The sequence below is a fragment of the Haliotis rufescens genome, unplaced genomic scaffold, assembly GCF_023055435.1.
Source record: "Haliotis rufescens isolate VD_foot unplaced genomic scaffold, xgHalRufe1.0.p SCAF_11, whole genome shotgun sequence".
In the NCBI taxonomy this organism is placed as follows: Eukaryota; Metazoa; Mollusca; class Gastropoda; order Lepetellida; family Haliotidae; genus Haliotis; species Haliotis rufescens.
This window is the reverse complement of record NW_025963791.1, coordinates 16,232,616-16,254,124: the sequence shown is the minus strand read 5'-3', so window position 1 is coordinate 16,254,124 and position 21,509 is coordinate 16,232,616. Positions and strand designations below refer to the sequence as shown.

At 39.8% G+C, this 21,509-nt stretch overlaps 1 protein-coding gene across 3 annotated transcripts; it reads left to right on the top strand.

The window, feature by feature from the left end:
- Positions 1 to 2,201: 2,201 nt before the first annotated feature.
- LOC124150851 (STAM-binding protein-like A) lies at positions 2,202 to 19,282 on the top strand. 3 transcript variants are annotated; one of them, XR_007219937.1, is made up of 11 exons: positions 2,202 to 2,325; positions 4,430 to 4,641; positions 6,868 to 6,943; positions 7,447 to 7,539; positions 8,724 to 9,124; positions 11,003 to 11,207; positions 11,692 to 11,829; positions 12,330 to 12,442; positions 13,780 to 13,882; positions 15,308 to 16,658; positions 16,703 to 19,282. XR_007219937.1 is itself a non-coding variant. In XM_046522968.2 (10 exons), the coding sequence occupies exons 2-10, from the start codon at positions 4,436 to 4,438 to the stop codon at positions 15,371 to 15,373; spliced, it is 1,401 nt and encodes a 466-aa protein (XP_046378924.1). In that variant the 5' UTR covers positions 2,202 to 2,325; positions 4,430 to 4,435; the 3' UTR covers positions 15,374 to 19,282. The 3 variants fall into 3 exon arrangements, 2 of the variants coding, with proteins under 2 accessions (XP_046378924.1, XP_046378925.1); XM_046522968.2 differs by having other exon boundaries at positions 15,308 to 19,282; XM_046522969.2 differs by having other exon boundaries at positions 2,204 to 2,275; positions 15,308 to 19,282.
- Positions 19,283 to 21,509: the final 2,227 nt, after the last annotated feature.

Below are 21,509 nucleotides of genomic sequence, written 5' to 3'. Positions count from 1 at the left end.
AAAGGGATTTGTTTTTTGTTTCTATCGAAATTTTGCGACGCTGAGAGTAAGAAACATGTCGTTTCATTGATAATTCTTACATCAACCGGTTTATTTCTTTTCACACATACACAAGACCGCCTAGTGGCCCTTATCCCGTAAGGAGCTGTTATCGTCAAAATCTATTCTATACTCTAAAACCACATGCAAAGTGTTACTATTTGTAAAAAAATAAATAATGACAATTAATTACGAGTCTTCATTTGAGACTTGCGAAGACAGAAATCTATTAAATGGGACTGAAATATACTTCCCATTCTTTGAGACAGACCGCCGTCATACATATGTAATATTGCTGATTCGGGCATTATTTAAGCATTCACTCACATGCACTCCCCCTTAACCTTATAACAATGTGATGTCTTTCCCGCTGTCCATAGTCGTTTCTTGTTTGCCAAACAGACCACTGTAAATATCCTAATTCACTCGTACAATGGAATTGCTTTCTAAACTGAGGGGCCAAAGTATATAGAGCTTGTTTTTTATGTAATTGAAATGAGAAAGAACTATTGTTAAATTTGATTATATCTATTTAACCATCACTCATTCCTTCACCAGCCTGTAAAATATAATCTGTGGCTAGGTAATTTTGTGTGAAAATAAATTGGTTCAATGCAGACTGGGGTAAAAAATGACACACACCCCCGCCATGTTTGAAATGTAAATTTGTGCCGAAAAGAGCAACTGTATTTATTTTAAATGTTAAGATGTCTATGATCAAACAGCAGTTGTGTACTACGATAAAAAAAAAAGTTTTAAAGTTTTTTGTTTTTTTTATATTTTACAAAACATAAATATGTAGAAGTATTTCTTTAAGAGCTGACTAAGCACCAGTGCAGTTCATTTTTTAATATAATATCGCTAACTTAAGATATTTTCAATTGAAAATCAAACACATGATAAAATCAGCTGAGAGGTACAGTTTATTTGGCCCTAAGTGTATTAACTTCCTTCACTTGCAAATACCGAGTGATAGGATGGGTCGAAAAAAACTAAACTCGCGTCATATTCATACTCAGTTTACCAGGCTTACTCATTTTACTACGCTTATTAAAATCCCTCTATCATGTATGGATAACAGTGCTATCCTTTCAACTACATGTAATATAATGCTTATAAATGCCCTGATTTATAGTCCATGTGATCTGGGGGGCCACAATTTGCTATACAGAGTTGCGTCCCTTAGACGTGCCAGACACCTATGATCATGGGTTTGAATCCTATCTGGTGCTGGTTATGTTTCTTGGTTTGTCAGCACCTTACACGTGCTTGTGGGTTCACCTAAGTGGTAAACATCTTAGACCTGAATTTATCGGGCAAACCGCCGACATGAAACTGACACGCTGCGATATAACTAAAATACTGTGGCCTCAACCAAGTAAACTCACTCACTTTTGGATGTGGTGCCAGCTACCGCAGAATGATTCCTCAGTGCATCATCAATCTTGTTTCGCGGCATGGTACACGATGTGAAATAGCAAGTCACGGCACAAGGGAACGTTAAATTCCACCCGACCCCTTCCAGTCAATGTTTACAAATATGTTCTAAAAACAAGATGAAATGCCTGGAAGCCTACACTTCACCAGAGCTCATTTACTTCAAATGTGTTATCAATATGGTATTAATGTTTATTTCAGAAACAAACAGGAGACTTAAATTATTCATATCTATTTTACAAATTCTAAAAGAAACACGTGCTTACGAATAATGCACTTTTAAACAAAAAATAATTGCCTGCAGCTAGATGCTTTTATCAATAAAATCTCTAGTGTAGATGATGTACTCATTTTTGCACCAGGGTGGTACTATGAAACAATATGATAAGGAAAATCTTATTGTCTTGATTCAGAATTATATTACGAAACTATCAACATGTGGACGCTCAATAAAATATGGCAATATTTTACTTCGTACCACAGTTTGCCAAAGTGTCTCTGTAACAAAATTTTACAGGCAACAAAATATCGGATGAACAATATCAACGTGAGGTACCGGTAGATATGCTTCTTCAACATTATTCACCGTTATATTTAATTCTTTAAAATAAATCTTTAGTTAAAATAAGTAAATACATATAGTTTATAATCAAGTGATGTAATTATATTGTATACAAAAGTCTTATTATGAACAAGCCATGGATTAGGACATCACGCTGTCTGTCCGGAAGTATTGTAATACAAGATGGCTGCCGTGTTTACATGAACTGAGAAGGCTTATCGAATTTACGCTTTTGAGGTGAAAGAGAACAGACGTGTCACTCGGTGACATCGGTATATACTTTAGAGGTATTTCATATTTAATTTTAGAACCGATTGGTATTTGAGGGATGTCATATATTCGATGAGCACAGCAGGACATTGCCAGGCAGTCCGCAGCTGTCACTGTCACCCTCATATGATTTCTTTAGAAAATGACTCACGTGAGTAATGTTTTCATGCTTCTGAACAGCTTGCCTGTATTACACTTTACCTGTTTGTTTGCTGAGAACCGTTTTAAAGGATTCACAAGTTCAAAGAGATTTTATAGGTTGGATTTATACGCGGTTGACAGAGATCATATTTTTGACGTGGTGTTAGATGGTGCTTGGGAAATATGTGACCAAATATTTGCATGAGTTCGTTTCAAAATCGGGCTGTTATTCATGTTATTTGGTTAAATGTCTTTGTCTCTCAAGGCCATCAGTATTTCTTGATGTTGGCACAAAACCCCTCCTTGGCACATGATATGGTTGTCATATTGTTTGTGATATTGGAACACTAGTCATCGATCTATCATGGTTATGGTGATGTTATTTTATATGCCTTTTGAATTGTATTTTTAAATATGGTAGACTTACAGCTGTTGAGTATTTTCAGTTTCTTTGTTAAACATGCTAAACACTTGAGTTGCATGAATACAGCTGGTGTAGTACAGGCAGTACAAAGCTACAGTACAGTTGTGGTGGTGGACATAAACATTCTGCATGGGTAGTACTAGTTTTGTCAACAATGATAGCATGGTAAGGGTGCTGTGTGTTGTTCAACTTGGTTAGGCTGTGTTGACATAAATATTGGGTATGCTTGCACACTGCAACCATTGCTCAGTGGCATGCTGGTAAACATGGTAAGGTTTGTTTCATGCTATCCATTATATATTGTTGTGGCCAAGATTCCCTTTTCTTTATTGCGTTCTTTACTTTGAATCATACCTGTGGAACATACCAATATGTTGTGTTTATTGTTGGGAGTGAGTGTATTGACCCTTTGTTTGTACTTTTGAGCTTAATCCATCCACAGACCTATATAACCTATATAAGTCGATGATCCAACTATTCTAAAGTTCATTTTGGACTATTTATTTATGAAAAATTAATATTTTCTTGAGAAGAATACCAGTCCTTGCATCTTGTTACTAGTTCATGAAGTTTTGGACCTTGTAGCATGTGTATGCTTATGAACATGGTCTGAATTCTAAATATTTTCAGCAAATGTGACAAATGCATTTTTGTTATAATATTTGGATTACCATCTCATCCCACCGGGTACCCATTTGCTGCTGTGCAAACAGGCATATTTGGAGGCATATAGTCAAAGTAACTATGGGAACTTTTCAGTGTGGGGCAGGACTGAAACTTTGAGAGTTAATGTTGCTTGAAGTTGCCTGATCTGTGACTTAGGCACCGTGCACTGGACCTGATGCCACCACAGGGATTACAGTATTTTTACATTCGATATAATGAACATATTAACCACAACAGTTCTGCTTAAGCTGCACCTACCTCAAAATTTACACAGACGCCTGACCTGTGAGTTTGAGTGGAAAATGTTAAGTGTAGTTTGTGCAAACTGTCCCACTAGATACATGAATATGGTATATGTGGACCCTTTCTATTATCAGGAAGTAAATGTAACAGTTGTGAGATAACAATAGAGCAAGGCTTTGTTATCTTTGTTTATCATGTTTAAATTCCAATAAAATACCGTCATACTTGCTTTATCTGTTGCTTCAAATTTGTTAAATCTATTGATTAAGTAATTGAGTCTTGATACACGAATATTGTGTAAATGCAGGGATTTATCTAGCATTTCAAAATAAATACTCTTGGCAGGCAAATTGGTGAAAAAAGCATTTTCTTGTTCAGAATTTGTTCATTTTTAAAAAAATCTTCATATTTTATTCAATGCAGTAATGTGAAAAAACTAAGTAAAAAAGCATATATCATTCCTGTAGCTGTTATCAGTGATATACAAGTCATCTCCACAAAGCGATAACATTCATGATAATTATGAGTTGGGAATTTTTTTCTCCAGTTTTTGCATGTTTACTGACAATTGTTGTAGAATATGGGCTGAATATCGTTTTGTACATCCCTGAAGTGTTTATAACATCCTGTGTCTGTGTTTGCTACAGGAGCTGATGGCTGTACAGATGTTCACACACATCCACGAACCAGCAGCTCGTGTCCGGGCTCTCTGTGATTATGGCTCCAAGGTTGATGTGGACAAGGCAATATCACCCAAACTCTACCTTCGTTCAGGTCGCGAGATGATCCGGATGGCAAACATATACCTGGATGAGGGGAACCTGGAGAGTGCCTTTATCCTGTACTCCAAGTACATCACGTGAGTGTCACACATCTACGTACAGACTCACACTCACAGGCAGAGCAAAGCTTGTAGCAAAAACAGAATCATTAAATATTCTTCAATGAATTTGGAAATTACTCAATTCTGATTTGTTAAACAGAGATATCAAATCACAATAACCACCTTTGATTGAAACATCTGATTTGATGGCTGCATCACCACTGAAGCTAATATTTAAAGAAAAGTATGTATTTCTCAGTAATTGTCGGTAGGCATTTTTCAATGATCCCATGAACAATTACAGAATAAAGAGTTGTGGGGATACTCCAATATTCAAAGTATGTGTGGTAATACTTTTGGGCAGAAAACACAATAGAAATCGACTGAGAGTGTATTTCAAGGTCCAGTTTATAAAATTAAGGTATGTGTGGATGTGGGTTTGTGGGTGTGGGTGTGGATGGGTGTGTCTGTGGGATGGGTGTTGCTGCTGTAATATTCCAATGTAGGGACCCCCTAAATCTTGTACTTTCAATTTGAGGATCATAACGAGGACGCCCTTGACTTGATTTCAAACATTGTGTATCATATCACAACTTTGTGTGGCATTCCAGTCCTGTCATCATTGTAAACTGCTTCAACAGATTTGGGCACAAATTACAAGGAACTGCCATCTTTTATAAGAACTGCATTTTTCTTGGTCTGATCAAAACTTGGAATTCACACCATTCAGCTGTGTATCTTGCATCTCTTGAACTAGTGGATAAACACAATGACACTGATTGTAATCGTTGCCAACTGTAGTTGTATTTAGGACATCAACATTTGACAGGCACAAAAAAAATTGTATTTTATTTTAAAGAGATGAAGTGTTTCTCGGTTGATGAAGTGTAAGGACTGTTTCAGGCATCATGGTCACAAGGCATCTCACACATTCTAGTTTAACAGATCACTTAGTGAGTTAGTGTATTTCATTTATGGTTTGCTGACCATGTTGTGATAAACTTTATACCCTTGAAAGGACAATACCAGATCAAACAAAGGTGCAACAATTGTACCTTGATGAGTTATATCATGTTGATCACTTTAATTGCTAATAGCTTGTGTAATCATCAAGTGGCATCAAGTGACATCCTGAAGGTGTACTGCATCAGTCAGTGTGCAGATGTAGAGTACTGTATGTTCTAGCGTATAGTGCATACTTGAGTGTAATGTGCACGCCCGAAAAATTGCTATGTGGTTTATTGTGCAGTCAAAAACTATGCCATGTTGCTTCAGGTGAATGGACAGAAGGAACTTGGTCTGTGAAATTTGTGATAAAACATCACTAGACTTGATGATTTACAATTATATTCCTCCCCAAAATGAGGGATTACATATTGCTTTTGGCTCTGTTGCCATTGGTGTTGGCGTTGGCATTGGTGTCGGTGTTCCCATCACATTCCATACAACATATATGTTTAAGCAACGATTAATAGATTGTAACTGGCAGACTCTTCACGCTTCTATGTTTGATTCTGGGACATTGCGATATTATTCCAACTTTAAAACTACTTTCTTTACTGAATATTATATCACTGCATTTAGGAGTAGAGAAATAAGACGATATTTGTGCTTATTACGGTTAAGTGAGTTACCATTAAGAAGTAATACAGGAAGACGAGATGGATTAGATTATTCCTTAAGAATTTGTAAACATTGTAATACTGGTGAAATAGATGATGAACTACATTTTCTGTTAGCTGCCCTGCATGTAATGATTATGAAGTAATCATTTATGATTTTTACAAACTGAATATGAAAATAAACATATTTACACTAATTTGATGACCACAAGAAATATCACATGGCTGAAGAAGCTTGTAACATTTATCAAGAAAAGTTTATATTCTGAACAATAATATTATGTAACATTTGTCTCTTGTCACAATGTAAATCTATCTTTTATATGTATATGTACTTGGGCCTCTGGCCTTATTACTGTGAATAAGCCAAATCTAGATGTTTTTATGAGTAAAAACACATTCTAGATTCAATTGTTTTTCCTGTTGTGTTAGGCATTATTAAGTGTGGGGACAAAAGTCATTGTCTGCGTGTACTGTGCGCTTTCTCCACTACCCCTACACACCCCTTCATCAGGGGAGGGGGCAAGATGAAGGGACAGCCCTGAAAGGTCAGGACAAACAATAAAGAAGTTGCCCAGAAAATTTCATGTCTTCATCCCTGGTAATTGTTGATATATTTATAACAGTGTTGTATTTTCAGATTATTTATAGAGAAACTGCCAAGACATCCAGATTACAAGTCGGCTCCCCACACGGAACTTGCTGAGTTAAAGAGGGTAAGAGGGTACCATTAGAAATAGTTGTGTAGATTCCAAATATTTGACCCAGTCATGTTAAACTAACTTCTCTTATTCTCGTGGGTTCTGTTCTTGTGGCAATATGATTTTTCGCTATAAATAGATGACATGCCAGAGATACTGTAGCTAGGAAGTGTGATGACGTCGTTTATCCCAAAATTTTTGGAGAAATTAATCTACAGAGGAGTACAGAGACATAGAATAATGAGGAAGTGAAAACACAGGTCAAAAGAGCCTGAATTTTCCGCATCAAGCATGTGCTGTCATTGTGCCAACTAATTCCCGAGCTCCATGCATCAACATCTGCTAGCAGACTTAATGCAAAGTTCCAATAATTCCAGTTTTTGTATTGATTTAAGTTATTTTGTTTGAATAAATAATCATACAGATGAAACATGACAAGTGGCATTGAACATTTTACTGCAGCAGGCCATTTTGTGAACTTTTCAGTGATCACAAAACAATTTGTGTCAATTTTGCAGAAACTGAAGCATGTGTTTCCTCTAGCCGAAGAGATCAAGAGCAAACTGAAGACGAGATACACGGCCCAGGAGAGGGAGAGGCAGGCTGTGGAGGTGCGTACAGTCATATTCAAATAATATAGAATGAAATGCACAATGTAGAGTTTGTAATAAATGTCCCCTAGAGTGAGTTTGGTCTAATGCTGCGTGAACAGTAACTGTTCAAGTGAGCTCAGTGTGGGAGGATAGACACAGGTGGTGGGTACTTACCATCCCACATACATAGGTACGGTGCAGACAGACGGACCATGGAATCATTAGACCAAGTTGAATTTGGATTGGAAGGTGTTAGAAAAAATATAACCTTTTGGCCTGGGTTTGTGTCCTTATAAATGTTGTAAGTCTGAAATCTGACAATTGCATTTCATTGTCTGTTTATTGTCAAAGTGATCTTTACTGTCAGTGGTTTGAAAACAACCTTGTCTTTCTGATTTTATTTCTTTTCCGAATTTTCTATTTTTAAGGTTTCAAATCCGTAAACCAGGCAAAAAATATGTAAGGTCTAAGGGTGTAGCCCAAGGCAAGTTGATCCTGGCTCTGAAGATGTTTATTCTGAGAAGGGAGGCCATAGGCCCATCATATAACATATGTATAAATCAATTAAAGGATAATTCATTTCTTAAAGAAATCGACAGATTTGGCAGAGCCTAGCAACTCTGTAAAGTGGAATTGCTGCATCTTTGGAAATAATAAGTGACTAAGTTACCTCCCCTTACTAGAATGACAGCCCTTGAAGCCTATTTCTGAAACAAGTTAATGACTGCGAAGAGTTATTGCTGACTACATGAGATTAACAGTGTAACCACTGAACAGTTTGAACACACAAACCTTAAATAAGGTGTAACACTGAGACAAAAGACAATAAATAAGTACTATCCATGGTATCTTTAGGTTTATGAAACAGAAACTTTGCATGCATAATTTCAATTTAGCAATTCTGATTAGAATTTTCACAGAAATAAAGTTTCATTTAAAACATGGCAACCAGCTTTTATTGTAAAACCAATCCTGTGATTTTTAGGAAAATCAATCATTGATACCCTGAACATTGAGCATGTTAAGTGTAGTATAGAAAGGTTGGTTATATGTAAATGAAATCCACAATTTTGATACATTTAATGTTTCATATCGCTATACTAATTGCATGCAACAGGAAATGCACTGTAAATTAATTGTTTCCATCCGTTTATGCGTATAGGACACAATATTTTAAGTCTGGTAAAACCCTGTTGTTGTAGCGTAAGCGCCAGGAAGCGTTGGAGCAGGAGGCGCAGCTGAGGAGGGAGGAAGAGGAACGAGTGCAGCAGGAGCAGGCTGCCATTAAAGCGCTCAAGGCCAAGGAAGCTGATGACAAATGGCGCCGGGAGCAGGAGGAACGTTACCGAGAGCTGCAGAGTCGTGCCCAGCAGGATCAGGACAGGCAGCAGCCAAGGGTTGCCGCGGCAACTGTACCGGTTTTCGATCCCGAACTGGACCCTCAGTTTGGCTTGAACGACATCAGTAGTCCCGGGTTGCCACCCACTGCCCCGCCCTCTGCCGTGCTCCCAGCCCCACCATCGTACGACCAGATCACGGGACCCTCGTCAGTACCAGGCATACCTGACCGAGAACTGAAGAAGCTGGCCATTAGTGATAATGAGTAAGATCTGTAGATTGTTTGTTCTCATTTTTCATGTGAGGTCTCATGAGCAGTATGTTGTGCATTTTATGGGCTAAAGTAGAGCAGGTTTGTGAGGATGTTTTTTATTAGTACACTGTTCATCCTGGTGAAGAGCAACATCCCCAGGCAAGGAAGTGAACTGAGTGTAAAAGTCCAGTTTCCAACCTTGCCGATCTAGGCTGGAATTTCTGGGCTCGATTGTAGCGCCACCAGTGGCTGTTACAGGTTATCTCCCGTCTATGTCCCTCATACTGACCAATCAGATACCACCTTTCATATCACTTGCATTAGCTTCGAACAAAACGGCAGTGCCCGGTCAAGACGATCTGATTGATAATCAAAATCAGGTCTTACTTCGCGAAGTGCACCAAATCATGTGAGCACCTTCTTTAAAAACATGAAAAAAATTGGAAAATATCTGTTGACGCCGAGTGGGCGGTACACATGCTTTGCGAAACCTGCAATCGACCGAAATCAGCACAGCAGTTTTCGAACCGGATGTATCAGTTAACTGCCTTGCCTCGGAAGGATGGGTGAAGAGTTGAGACATACTTTCATCCCTTCTGTTGCATGCCATTATCGACCATGCAAGAAGCCAGAGTTGGTGCCGTCCCAATCTCTGACTTTCATAGGAGGCCACTGGAAGAGCAAACAATTATATTCCTTTAATGGTGATGATACTGTATGCAGAAAGGAAGAAACTGAAACAGACAAAACGCACCTTGCCCAACATTGATTTATGTTCACCTTGGCAATTGTGAAAACTGGTAGTTAAACAATGTTAAATAATCTTTATTATGTCTATATTTGAAAAATGGATGGGTATTGTCATGAACTTGTAGATGAAAAGGGGAGGTCCTTTTGCTTAATACACCTTTGGTTGGCAGTGAGACTGGAGGTGGGGTTTGAGTAGTGGATGTGAACATATACTTTGTAGATTGGGATGCTCAATGTCCATGATGTCAGTACATGGTAAGCTCTGGAGAATGAATAGCAAATAGGGCAAAAAGCATCTGGAGAGATATACCGTTGGGCATTCCGGGTAAGAATGTAGTTCCCCAGCCCCCTATCCTAGTTGTAAACAGCGACTATATTTACCAGGTGACATATCCCAATTGCATGGATTGATGCTCATGATATCAATCACTGGATGTCTGGCCTAGAGTTGATTACTGTAAATCTGGAAATTAATGCGTCTCCAAATTAATACGACTGCTGACCCCTGACTAAAAATGCGACTCAATATCAATGCGACTGCCCTCACCCCATCCCCAATGGAATGATACATATCCTTTCCTTAATCCAATCAAAAAGCAAATAGCACTGCTTATTAGTGCTGAGTAGAGCACTTCCGTAAGGAAGTTCAAAGGCAATAAAATAATTGAACCAACAACAGTTCACTGATTGGTATGCGGAGAAGGTGTCAACAAGCTTGACACGATTGGGTAGAACTCTTGACCCCAGCAGTGATAACTCACCGGATACCAATTGTGTAATTCCTATTCTTTAAATGACATTGTTATATACTTGTTACAACTGCTGCTCAATAAACTGCGTTTGTGTTTATATTCAAGTTGGCCGTCTTATTGTTGATAGTCATTTCAAGACATAAGTTAATTAATGCGAGGAAAGACCACTTGCATTTTTCATATTTAATTCATACTCGCGTTAATTTCAAGATTTACAGTATTTACATATAGCTGGAAGATTGCTGCATGAGGCATTAACAACAAACAGACAACAACAACAACAACATAAGATCACAAGTTTGCAAAAGTCAGGTGATGTCATTGATGCATGTTTTCTTCCAAATTTTCTTTGATGCATTGTCTCTATTGAAAATTGATGCTGTTTCAGGCCAACTAATCCCCCCTCGGTAGACCGGAGCACCAAGCCTTCTGTCATGACCTTTGACCACTTCACCAGTATCGGAGGAGGGGGTGGGGCTGGAGGTCTGAGGGAGATCACAGTCCCCACGGACCTCATGAAGAAGTTCCTTGACATTGCTCAATCCAACACAGACAAGAAGACGGAAACATTAGGCATACTGTTTGGTACTCTGGTACGGAGCTTTAGATTAAAGAAATGAATGAACGAGGTGGAAATAACACCGCTTTGAACTATTTAGCAGTTACATCATGTCAAGTCAACGTAATATGGCCAGATTTCCAACTTCATAGATGAATATTTATTATCCCAAACTGGCTTCCAAGGGAGATAATCACTTAGGTGAAATCAATGAACGGCAGCAGAATGCTTTGCAGACCATTGTGACATGATCCGTTACCATGACATCACTAATCTCTCGTCAGCAAGCCTCACAGTTTTGAGCTTCTTCAACTGGGCCCACTTGCACAAAGCGATCTTAGCGCTACGACTATTGTAAGCCTATGTTAAAGTATGGGAGTTACGATCATCTTAGCGCTAAGATCGCTTTGTGCAAGTAGGCCAAGGTGTTGATATATTTGATGTCATAAGGCACTGGGGATAGTTCTGTGTGTCTTTGGTTCGTGTATGATGATCGACATTATGTTCTTCTACTTCAGGCCCAGGACCAGTTCCACGTGACCCACCTGTTCATCCCCCAGCAGCGCGGCACCCCCGACAGCTGCGACATGGAGAACGAGATCGATCTAATCGACTACCAGGACAAATACAACCTCATCAACCTCGGCTGGATACATGTAGGTAGCCCCGAGACCGTAAGGAGGTCACATAGACACAGAGCAGTTGTCAGAGAAACATTTACATCATCATAAGGACTAACATATGATAGGTCAATACAACTAATAATGTACATTGTTTTCTTGATATTAATATTTGTTGAAGATATTATAAGAAGATACTAAAAATATTCTCTTTGCATTTGAGGTATACTATTCGAAAGAAGTTCATGAACACCAGATTCTTTTCGTATTACTATAGTTAATATTAACTTGTTTTGAGTAGTACGCTTGGAGAGGTTCTCCATGACATACTGTGGGTTCAGGTCTGGATGATGGGTACAAAACATCCTTAGTGTTACGCCTGTCGTAATTCTATGTTAAGGTATAGGAGTTACAATCACCTTAGCACTAAGATTGCTTTGTACAACGGCACCATCGTGTCCTCTGCCATGATAAGGTTGGAATATTGCTAAAAGCTACATAAAGCCTGATTCACTGACTCATTCCCTGATTTACAGACCCATCCAACACAAACAGCCTTCCTGTCCAGTGTTGATCTACACAGTCACTACCCCTACCAGATCATGCTGCCAGAAGCCATCGCCATAGTGTGCTCCCCGAAATATAATGAGTAAGTGTGAAGGAAGACTGGTTCCATGTTGATTGAGTGTTGTTGTTTGTTGTTAAACGCCGAACTCAGCAATATTCCAGCTATATGACAGCGGTCTGAAAATAATCGAGTCTGAACCAGACAATTCAGTGACTGACATCATGAGCATCAATCCACACAATTGGGATACGATGACATGCATCAGCCAAGTCAGAGAGCTTGACCACCCGATCCCGTTAGTCGCCTCTTACTACAAGCATGGGTTGCTGAAGACCAATTCTAACCCCAATCTTCATTGGTTGTTGATAGAGTGGTCCTCAGTATCTACTGAAGGAAGGGAGATACCTTTTTTGTGATATGAAAGTACATTTACTTTATATAGCTTAGGCTTAAAAAAATAAAAGAATTGGTTCTCAGGCAATGTTTTTTGAAAATATAGTGAGGGCGGGTGGTGTCATTATTTTTTGTTGTTTGTTTTGGTTGTTCAGACTAGTAACCAAATAAACAGTTGTGTAACCAAATAAACAGTTGTGTAACCAGATAAACAAATTCTTAAACTTTTCCTATCTCACACTATGCATTTCTTCTTATTCTTCGATCCTGATGTTGAAACGTCCTAGAACAAAGTTTCCAGCTTTAAAAACACCAATCACCCCAACACATCCCACACAGCACAAAATCAGCACTGTGATCATGGGTCATGCACCACTGCAATCCCGTGCAGCACGACCCCTGCGATCTGATCACCTGACACATCCAGCACCCTCATTCTCAATCAAGAGCGTACAGGCTGGTGTAACTGTGATGCGGGGATGGTTAGGTGGGCATTTAGCGTGTGAGATAGGATAAGTATATAAATATACAATTTATTAGAAAATTTACAAATTTTTAAACTTATCCTATCTCACACTATGCATTTATCCCACGGTTGGATGGTGGGGCAGATACCCTAGCCTGTAAGGACCTCAACCCTAAGGGCCTCCCTACATAAATGTATTCCTTGATTAGTAAAATACTGGAATACAGTATTTATGATGAACCAGGCAGTGCCTGAGAACCAAGACTATTATTTTTTTAGCCGTACACAGATGTTCAGCATGTCTCTGCATGCATGTACTGGACATTTTAACAGAGTGACATTGTCACACATCACTTATGATGTCACAGTATGTGATGACATCACAACCTATCATTGTTGATGTTATGTCACCTGTTCTGAAAAGCCATATCACACACACGCTCATTTAATAATTTCAATATATTTCTGACACTTAAATATATGTCACAAATGTCTGTTTTTGTTGTGTGAAATGTGTTTGCATTTTTTGCGGTTGAAACTAGTTTTGTTGTGGTTACAGAACAGGTATATTTCGCCTGACAAACGACCGTGGCATCGCAGAAATAGGGGGCTGCAGTCAGCCTGGGTTCCACTATCACACCAAAGAGCCTCCGTTGTTTGAAGTAAGTTGTACATGATGTTGGAGCAATGTCATGCAGTGATCAATCTCATTAAAATCAGACTCGCTACTGCTAAACAAAGATCTGAAGACATCCCATTAGGGGGTCATGTCAGAACGACCTTTCATCCGACCAATCAGAGCATCGCTTACTAGATCATGAAAGTGACAGTCGGAATGTGTTTTCTAATCATACAACCTCAAAAACTTGAACACAGGGTATTCCGAACGATAGTTACAGGTTTAACGACTGAATCCATACAATCTAGACCATCTATTAGCCATTCCAGAATGTTCTTTTGTTTAGGTTTCAAATTTGTAATCGAGAATTTGTCAAAATATGTTTTGAAGCGTAGTCGCCAATTTGAAATTGGTGCCGTAAAGCACGAGAAAGCTGCCTTCTGATTGGTCATTCCATCGGTCGGTCAAAGTTCGCGCAAGGGCGGTCTGACGTTACTCGTAATGGGATGTCCTCAGATCTTTGTTTAGCGGTAGCGAGAACTAGATCTGATTTTAATGAGATTGTGCAGTGTTCAACCTAGGCACACAATTAGGCACACAATTCCAGGAATCTTTTACATAGGCAACATTGTCAATGACAGATTAATGTGTTTCTTAGGTTCAAATACTATAGGAGCAAACTTCAAAGACCCCAGGACCCCCTTAATTATGAATCCTGTAAAGTAGGAGAGTGATAGAAGCAGTGTTTGTAAGACTGTCAAATGTTTTTGTGTGAAATATGAAGCTTCTGTGAGAGGCATTGAGTAGTTGGAGTACTAAGTAAACTGCTCAGCTGTATAAACACTGCCTCCTATCATGTATATATGCTTGTCAACCATACTCTGTACATCACTTGCTTGATAACGGCACTTGAACCTACACCGAAACGTCGGTCCTAATTGTAATAAAGAAGTTGTTCATCCATATACCTTATCCTTACAAATATGAAGCTACCTCCCTTGCTCCACAGACAGGGAATCCTTGTTCACACTGACTGTTATCTTAATGAATTGTTCAAGATGGTGAGCAAGATGGGTTTTTCAAGATATGTAAGTTGTACTTGACTAGTTTGGATCCTTGTGGTCTAGTCAGAAGTTTAAGACAATGTAAACATATGTACCAGACAGAATTGTTATTCTTGGCTTTATAGTGTTATTAGATCACCTCAGGCTTTTCTTCCATATCAAGCTGGCATGCCCTGAAATATAAAATACTGCAGCATTAGACCCAACTCACTTCCTGTTCCTTGTGGGGCGGTGGGTAGCCTTGTGGTTAAAGCGTCTCGCGTCACGCCGAAGACCCAGGTTCGATTCCCCACATGAGTACAATGAGTGAAGCCCATTTCTGGTGTCCCCCGGCGTGTTATTGCTTGAATATTGCTAAAAGCGGCGTAAAACCATACTCACTCACTCCTGTTCCTTTCCTTCAGTCCAGCCCCCACGTGAAGATCCTGGAGGACAAGGAAGTCACTGTTGCTGATATGAGGAAGAAATAGACGCTGTCAGTCAACTGTCAGGCATGTGATAGCAGCCCTCGGCCCGGGTGAAGTGGGCTGGCAGATCATGGAGTCTCGGAGTCACGGAGTCATGGAAACAGTCCACTCTTTACATAGGCTTAAAAAGATAAAAGAATTGGTTCTCAGGCAAAGACTTTTGAATATATAGTGCTAGTGCAGGCGTGTGGTGTTTTTTTGTTTTTTTTCTGCTTGTTCAAACTAGAATGTTACAAACACTTGTGTACCATCAACCTGGGAAATAGTGTCCCTACTTAAACAAGCATACAAACTCCTATTGCCGCCATTACCATAAGCAGTGTGCGTGTAAAGGGAAGTAACTTCATGGTATATTGGATCGCATTGTTTTTAAGCATTAGAATTTATTTTTATTTTTTTGTAAATGGAAATAAAAACGAAACATGCGGCAGACTTCATGATGATCCTGGCGGTGCCTGAGAACCAAGACTATTATTTTTTAAGCCTTAGTCTCCATATACCCTGAATAATCGCAATGATACCATTTTCTAAGCTCACAAGACTTCTTTCAGAGGCATTTAGAAGTTGGAGTACTAAGTTAGGATAAGATATTGATAAAAGAAGTTGTTCTTCCATGTGTATTATCCTCACTTAACACCTAAACAGCATTAGAAACTAACTGTTTTAGTCTACTAGTCCTTACGATGAAAACATATTGCAAAACCCTTAAAAAGGGCAAATTTCTACCAGTCCTTATGATACCTTAACTATTGGGCAGTTTGGCAAAGACTATAGGACTAGTGCCAATTTCTAATGCTGCTAAATGTGACAAAGTTTGATGGTGTTGTTCAATATACAACACTGCACACAATTATGTGGTGACCTGGGCAGGTCAGATAGGTTAATTGACATACACCAGTTTTAAAACAGTTTAGATCATGAAATTAATGTAACCCTTTTAATAACTGAAGTGTTTAATGAATGAACCAAGTCAAAGTTTTGTAAAAATGTTACAAAATGAGAATGTTGTATTTTAATTGAAGCTATGCCTACATCAAACCTGTACTAGTCTGTGGGGAGTGTGGGTGGAGTGATAAGCTTCCGTTACATTGAAGAGTTGTGTCCCTTGCCCACAAAGTAGTGTTGATCGTTGGTTTGATACCCAGATTTGTCGTGATTATGACACTTGGCCTGCCCTTGCCCTACCTGTTCATGAAGAGTTCATGGCAGAGGTGAATGCCTCACCCTACCTGTTCATGTAGAGTTCTTGACAGTGGTGAATGCCTCACCCTACCTGTTCATGGCAGTGGTGAATGCCTCACCCTACCTGTTCATGTAGAGTTCATGGCAGAGGTGAATGCCTCACCCTACCTGTTCATGTAGAGTTCATGGCAGTGGTGAATGCCTCACTCTCTACCTGTTCATTTAGAGTTCATGGCAGTGGTGAATGCCTCACCCTACCTGTTCATGGCAGTGGTGAATGCCTCACCCTACCTGTTCATGTAGAGTTCATGGCAGTGGTGAATGCCTCACTCTCTACCTGTTCATGTAGAGTTCATGGCAGTGGTGAATGCCTCACTCTCTGCCTGTTCATGTAGAGTTCATGACAGTTGTGAATGCCTCACCCTGCCTGTTCATGTAGAGTTCATGACAGTGGTGAATTCCTCACCCTGCCTGTTCATGAAGAGTTCATGGCAGTGTTGAATGCCTCACTCTCTACCTTTTCATGTAGAGTTCATGACAGTGGTGAATGCCTCACCCTACCTGTTCATTTAGAGTTCATAGTAGTGGTGAATGCCTCACCCTGCCTGTTCATGTAAAGTTCATGGCAGTGGTGAATGCCTCACCCTACCTGTTCATGTAGAGTTCATGGCAGTGGTGAATGCCTCACTCTCTACCTTTTCATGTAGAGTTCATGACAGTGGTGAATGCCTCACCCTACCTTTTCATGTAGAGTTCATGGCAGTGGTGAACGCCTCACTCTCTACCTGTTCATGTAGAGTTCATGGTAGAGGTGAATGCCTCACCCTACCTGTTCACGTAGAGTTCATGGCAGTGGTGAATGCCTCACTCTCTACCTGTTCACGTAGAGTTCATGGCAGTGGTGAATGCCTCACCCTGCCTGTTCATGTAGAATTCATGACGGTGGTGAATGCCTCACCCTGCCTGTTCATGTAGAGTTCATGGCAGTGGTGAATGCCTCCCCCTGCCTGTTCATGTAGAGTTCATGACAGTGGTGAATGCCTCCCCCTGCCTGTTCATGTAGAATTCATGATGGTGGTGAATGCCTCACCCTGCCTGTTCATGTAGAGTTCATGACAGTTGTTAATGCCTCACCCTGCCTGTTCATGTAGAGTTCATGACAGTTGTGAATGCCTCACCCTACCTGTTCATGTAGAGTTCATGACAGTTGTGAATACCTCACCCTGCCTGTTCATGTAGAGTTCATGACAGTTGTGAATGCCTCACCCTGCCTGTTCATGTAGAGTTCATGACAGTTGTGAATGCCTCACCCTACCTGTTCATGTTGGGTTCATTACAGCAGTGAATGCCTCACCCTGCCTGTTCATGTTGGGTTCATTACAGCAGTAAATGCCTACAACCTGCACTCTTGGCTTCCTCCCATGTAACGCACAGTCGTCTGAGGCCCCACAAATTCGCTGTGCAGAGTTGAGTCCCTTGGGCACACCAGAAATCTATACTTGTGCGTTCAAATCCCGGTTCGCCCCGACTATGTTACTAGGTTTGTCAGCACCATATCAGTTTTCGTGGGTTTCACCGAGGAAAGCCCACTATATGGCTTTCCTCGCACATTAAGCTGACACGCCATGATATAACTGGAATATTGTTCAAAGCAGCGTTTCAATCCAACTGACTCTCTCCCATATATTATGAATACAACTCAAATACACACGGTCACTGACTTGATACTGGTCAGCTGTGTAGTTTTATCACGATTTATACTGCTCTGACAGAAAATGAAAATATTAATATTTGTTAATGAATTCTTCTCAAATTTTTAAGTTTAGGTTTGAGTTAGGTTCAATGTAAGTACTCCTTTTGCTTTGTGATCGAGTGGATGAAAAGTCCTTAGAACAGGACCATTGTTGGTCAAAAACTGACATTATTAAGTGATATATATGCATGAATCAGTGCAGCAGTGGAATCACTACAGGGGCTGTAGTAAACAGCACACATTGGTCTGTAGTTAACAGCTGAGTGTGATCTGTAGTAGCAGCTCAATGTGCCTGTAGTGAACAGCTGAGTCAGATCTGTAGCAAACAGCTCACACAGGTCTGTAGTAAACAGCTCAATAAGATCTGTAGTAGCAGCTCACATGGGTCTGTAGTAACAGCTCAATGAGATCTATAGTAAACAGCTCAAATGGGTCTGTAGTAAACAGCTCCATGGGCCTTTATAGTAAACAGCTCTCCAGGGCCCAGTAAACAACCCACCTGGTTCTGTGGTAAACCACCCCCGAAGGTCTGTAGTAAACTGTCCACAAAGGTGGATCTTCCACACAGAATGGCAGGTATCACATGTCTGACTTGTATTATGGTGCTTTATGATATTGTGTAACTATATGAGTCAAATTTTGTACATTTGTACCAAGCTGTCGCAGATGTAGAAACTGTTTCTGATAGTGCTGGATGTGTTTGTGTTTGTTTGTGAATGTAAACACGTTATTTGTTACCGCAGTGCCATATCAGCAGGCACCAGTTAGGTCCTTGTTCTTGCTTCACGATAAGTAAGTGGATGTTTCTGTGAGTGAACTTCTGTTGGTTAATAGTCATGCTGCTTTAAGTGGTTTGTCATCTTCCCGAGGCAAGAGAGTTAACTGACTATAAAAGTCCAGTTTCCACCCTTGCCGAACAAGGCTGGTATTATGGAGTTACATTTCGGCTAGACTAACGAGACACCGAAATCGAAATCTGGTTCGTAAACGGTCGTGCAGATTTCGGTCGATTGCAGGATTGGCAAAGCATGGGCACAGCCAACTCGTTGTCAGCAGATAATTTCCAAATCTTTTCATGTTTTTAATCAAGGTGCTCACGTGATTTGATACAATTCGCATGTAAGACCCGTTTTATCACAATATAGATCTTGATTATCGATCAGATCATCCTGACTGGGCGCAACCTTTTTGTGAGAAGCAAAAGCAAGTGATACGAGAGGTGGAATCTAATTGGTCCATAGGAGAGGCATAGGAGGGACATAGAAGGGACATAACTATAATAGTCACAATAGGCATAACTGGTAATAGCCACTGGTGGCGCTACGATCGTGCCCAGTAATTCCAGCCTAGATCGGCAAGGGTGGAAACTGGACTTTAAGTCAGTTAACTCTCTTGCCTCAGGAAGATGGTGCTTTGAATGAATTGCATCGAGTTAGAAAGCACCATCGTTGACAGATGTGGAGGTACAAACAGATAACTCCTTCAATCAGTAGGAAGTTCATGGACTCATATCTGTCATAATTTATAAAAACAATGTAAGCCAACAATATCTAAGAATCGACCTTCACTTTGCGTGAGTTCATGTGAGTATGATCCTTCATAGACTGAGGGCCAAAGTGTATGATCATTGGAGCTTGTGACATCAATTATGAACATCAGTTTCATGGTCATTTACTTCAAAAATGTCTTCTTGAAAGTGTAGCATTCCGTCATTCTTGAGTTGAATCCAGGGACCAGATGGAGCACACTGTCTTGAAGTGTGTTCCTGTTATGTATGATGGTGGGATGTACATGTATGTCTGTTTTCCTCAAAACTCCAAATGACAATCAAGCAGTGAAGAGTGGGTCATGTCAATCCCATCCTGGGCGGGTATCTATGGGCAGTGTGACGTTAGAGAAGTGTCATCCAGAATGTATTTTGATATTAAGTATCATCAACTTTGATAAACATATTGTGTACTTAATGACTTATATGATCACAGATGAAACAACCTTCATTCTTTACATGGCTGCAAAGATATACTATTTAAAACAAGTTAAGAATTGGAACAGTTGGAAGGCTGTGTGTTGCAATACCAACCAGCCATGACATATTAACTATAGTAATATGAAAAAATAAGTCTTGAACTTCTATTGAGTAGTATATACATGTATGTCAAGCACATAGCCTTTTCTCGGGATATATATAGAACTCATTTCAAATTAGGCTGAGGAAGAAATCTTTGGAAAGTGTCAACCCAACTACCTTTGAACACAATAGCATGACTTCATCAATTTATGCAATACATTCAGAAAAGGCCTAGGTCGGTCAGTGGCCTGATTCTGACAGATCAACTTTTGTTTATCATTTGTTGTTATTTAATTTTTTACTTCACAGTATATCACCACAATATATGAACAAGACTACACCACATTAATATCCAATCAAATTTCATTATTTTTTGTTTCATCTTCTCCCCACAATTCCTTTTATTTGAGATGATGTGTTTTTAAGAAACTGTAGATGTCGATGCCCACAAGTCTTTGTTGCCATACCTCTGAAGCATCAGTGTTTTAATGCCTTTGCTGAATAGCTTGTATATACTTTAACTGTGGATATTTGTAATTTGTACAGCTATGTATATATGTAATTTGCTGAGACTCTGTATAAATGTGCATACATTCTGATCTGTTTGGTAAAACTGTTTATGTTTGATACCAGTTGGATTGATATTCTGACAAGTTTGTATGAAAAGAATGAGGAAAATAAAACTCTTTGTTGTCAAGACCCTGTTTCAGTCATTTTTATACATCCATATGTCATACTCTATGTGTGTCCATACCTTATCTGTGTGGGTCATCAGTGTGTGTCCACCTCTTGTCTGTGAGGTCATCAGTGTGTGTCCACCTCTTGTCTGTGTGGTCATCAGTGTGTGTCAACCTCTTGTCTGTGTGGGTCATCAGTGTGTGTCCACCTCTTGTCTGTGTGGTCATCAGTGTGTGTCCACCTCTTGTCTGTGTGGGTCATCAGTGTGTGTCCACCTCTTGTCTGTGTGGTCATCAGTGTGTGTCCACCTCTTGTCTTTGTAGGTCATCAGTGTTTGTCCACCTCTTGTCTGTGTGGGTCATCAGTGTGTCTATGTCTTGTCTGTGTGTGTCATCTGTGTGTGTCCTTGTCTTGTCTGTGTGGTCATCAGTGTGTGTCAACCTCTTGTCTGTGTGGGT

What these genes read in the sequence shown, in the direction of transcription:
- LOC124150851 (XM_046522968.2), top strand. Translation starts at nt 4,436, where the DNA reads ATGGCTGTACAGATGTTCACACACATCCACGAACCAGCAGCTCGTGTC. An exon ending in GGGAGAGGCAGGCTGTGGAG is followed by an intron (nt 7,540 to 8,723) that starts GTGCGTACAGTC and finishes CTGTTGTTGTAG; the next exon opens with CGTAAGCGCCAGGAAGCGTT. An exon ending in GCATACTGTTTGGTACTCTG is followed by an intron (nt 11,208 to 11,691) that starts GTACGGAGCTTT and finishes CTTCTACTTCAG; the next exon opens with GCCCAGGACCAGTTCCACGT.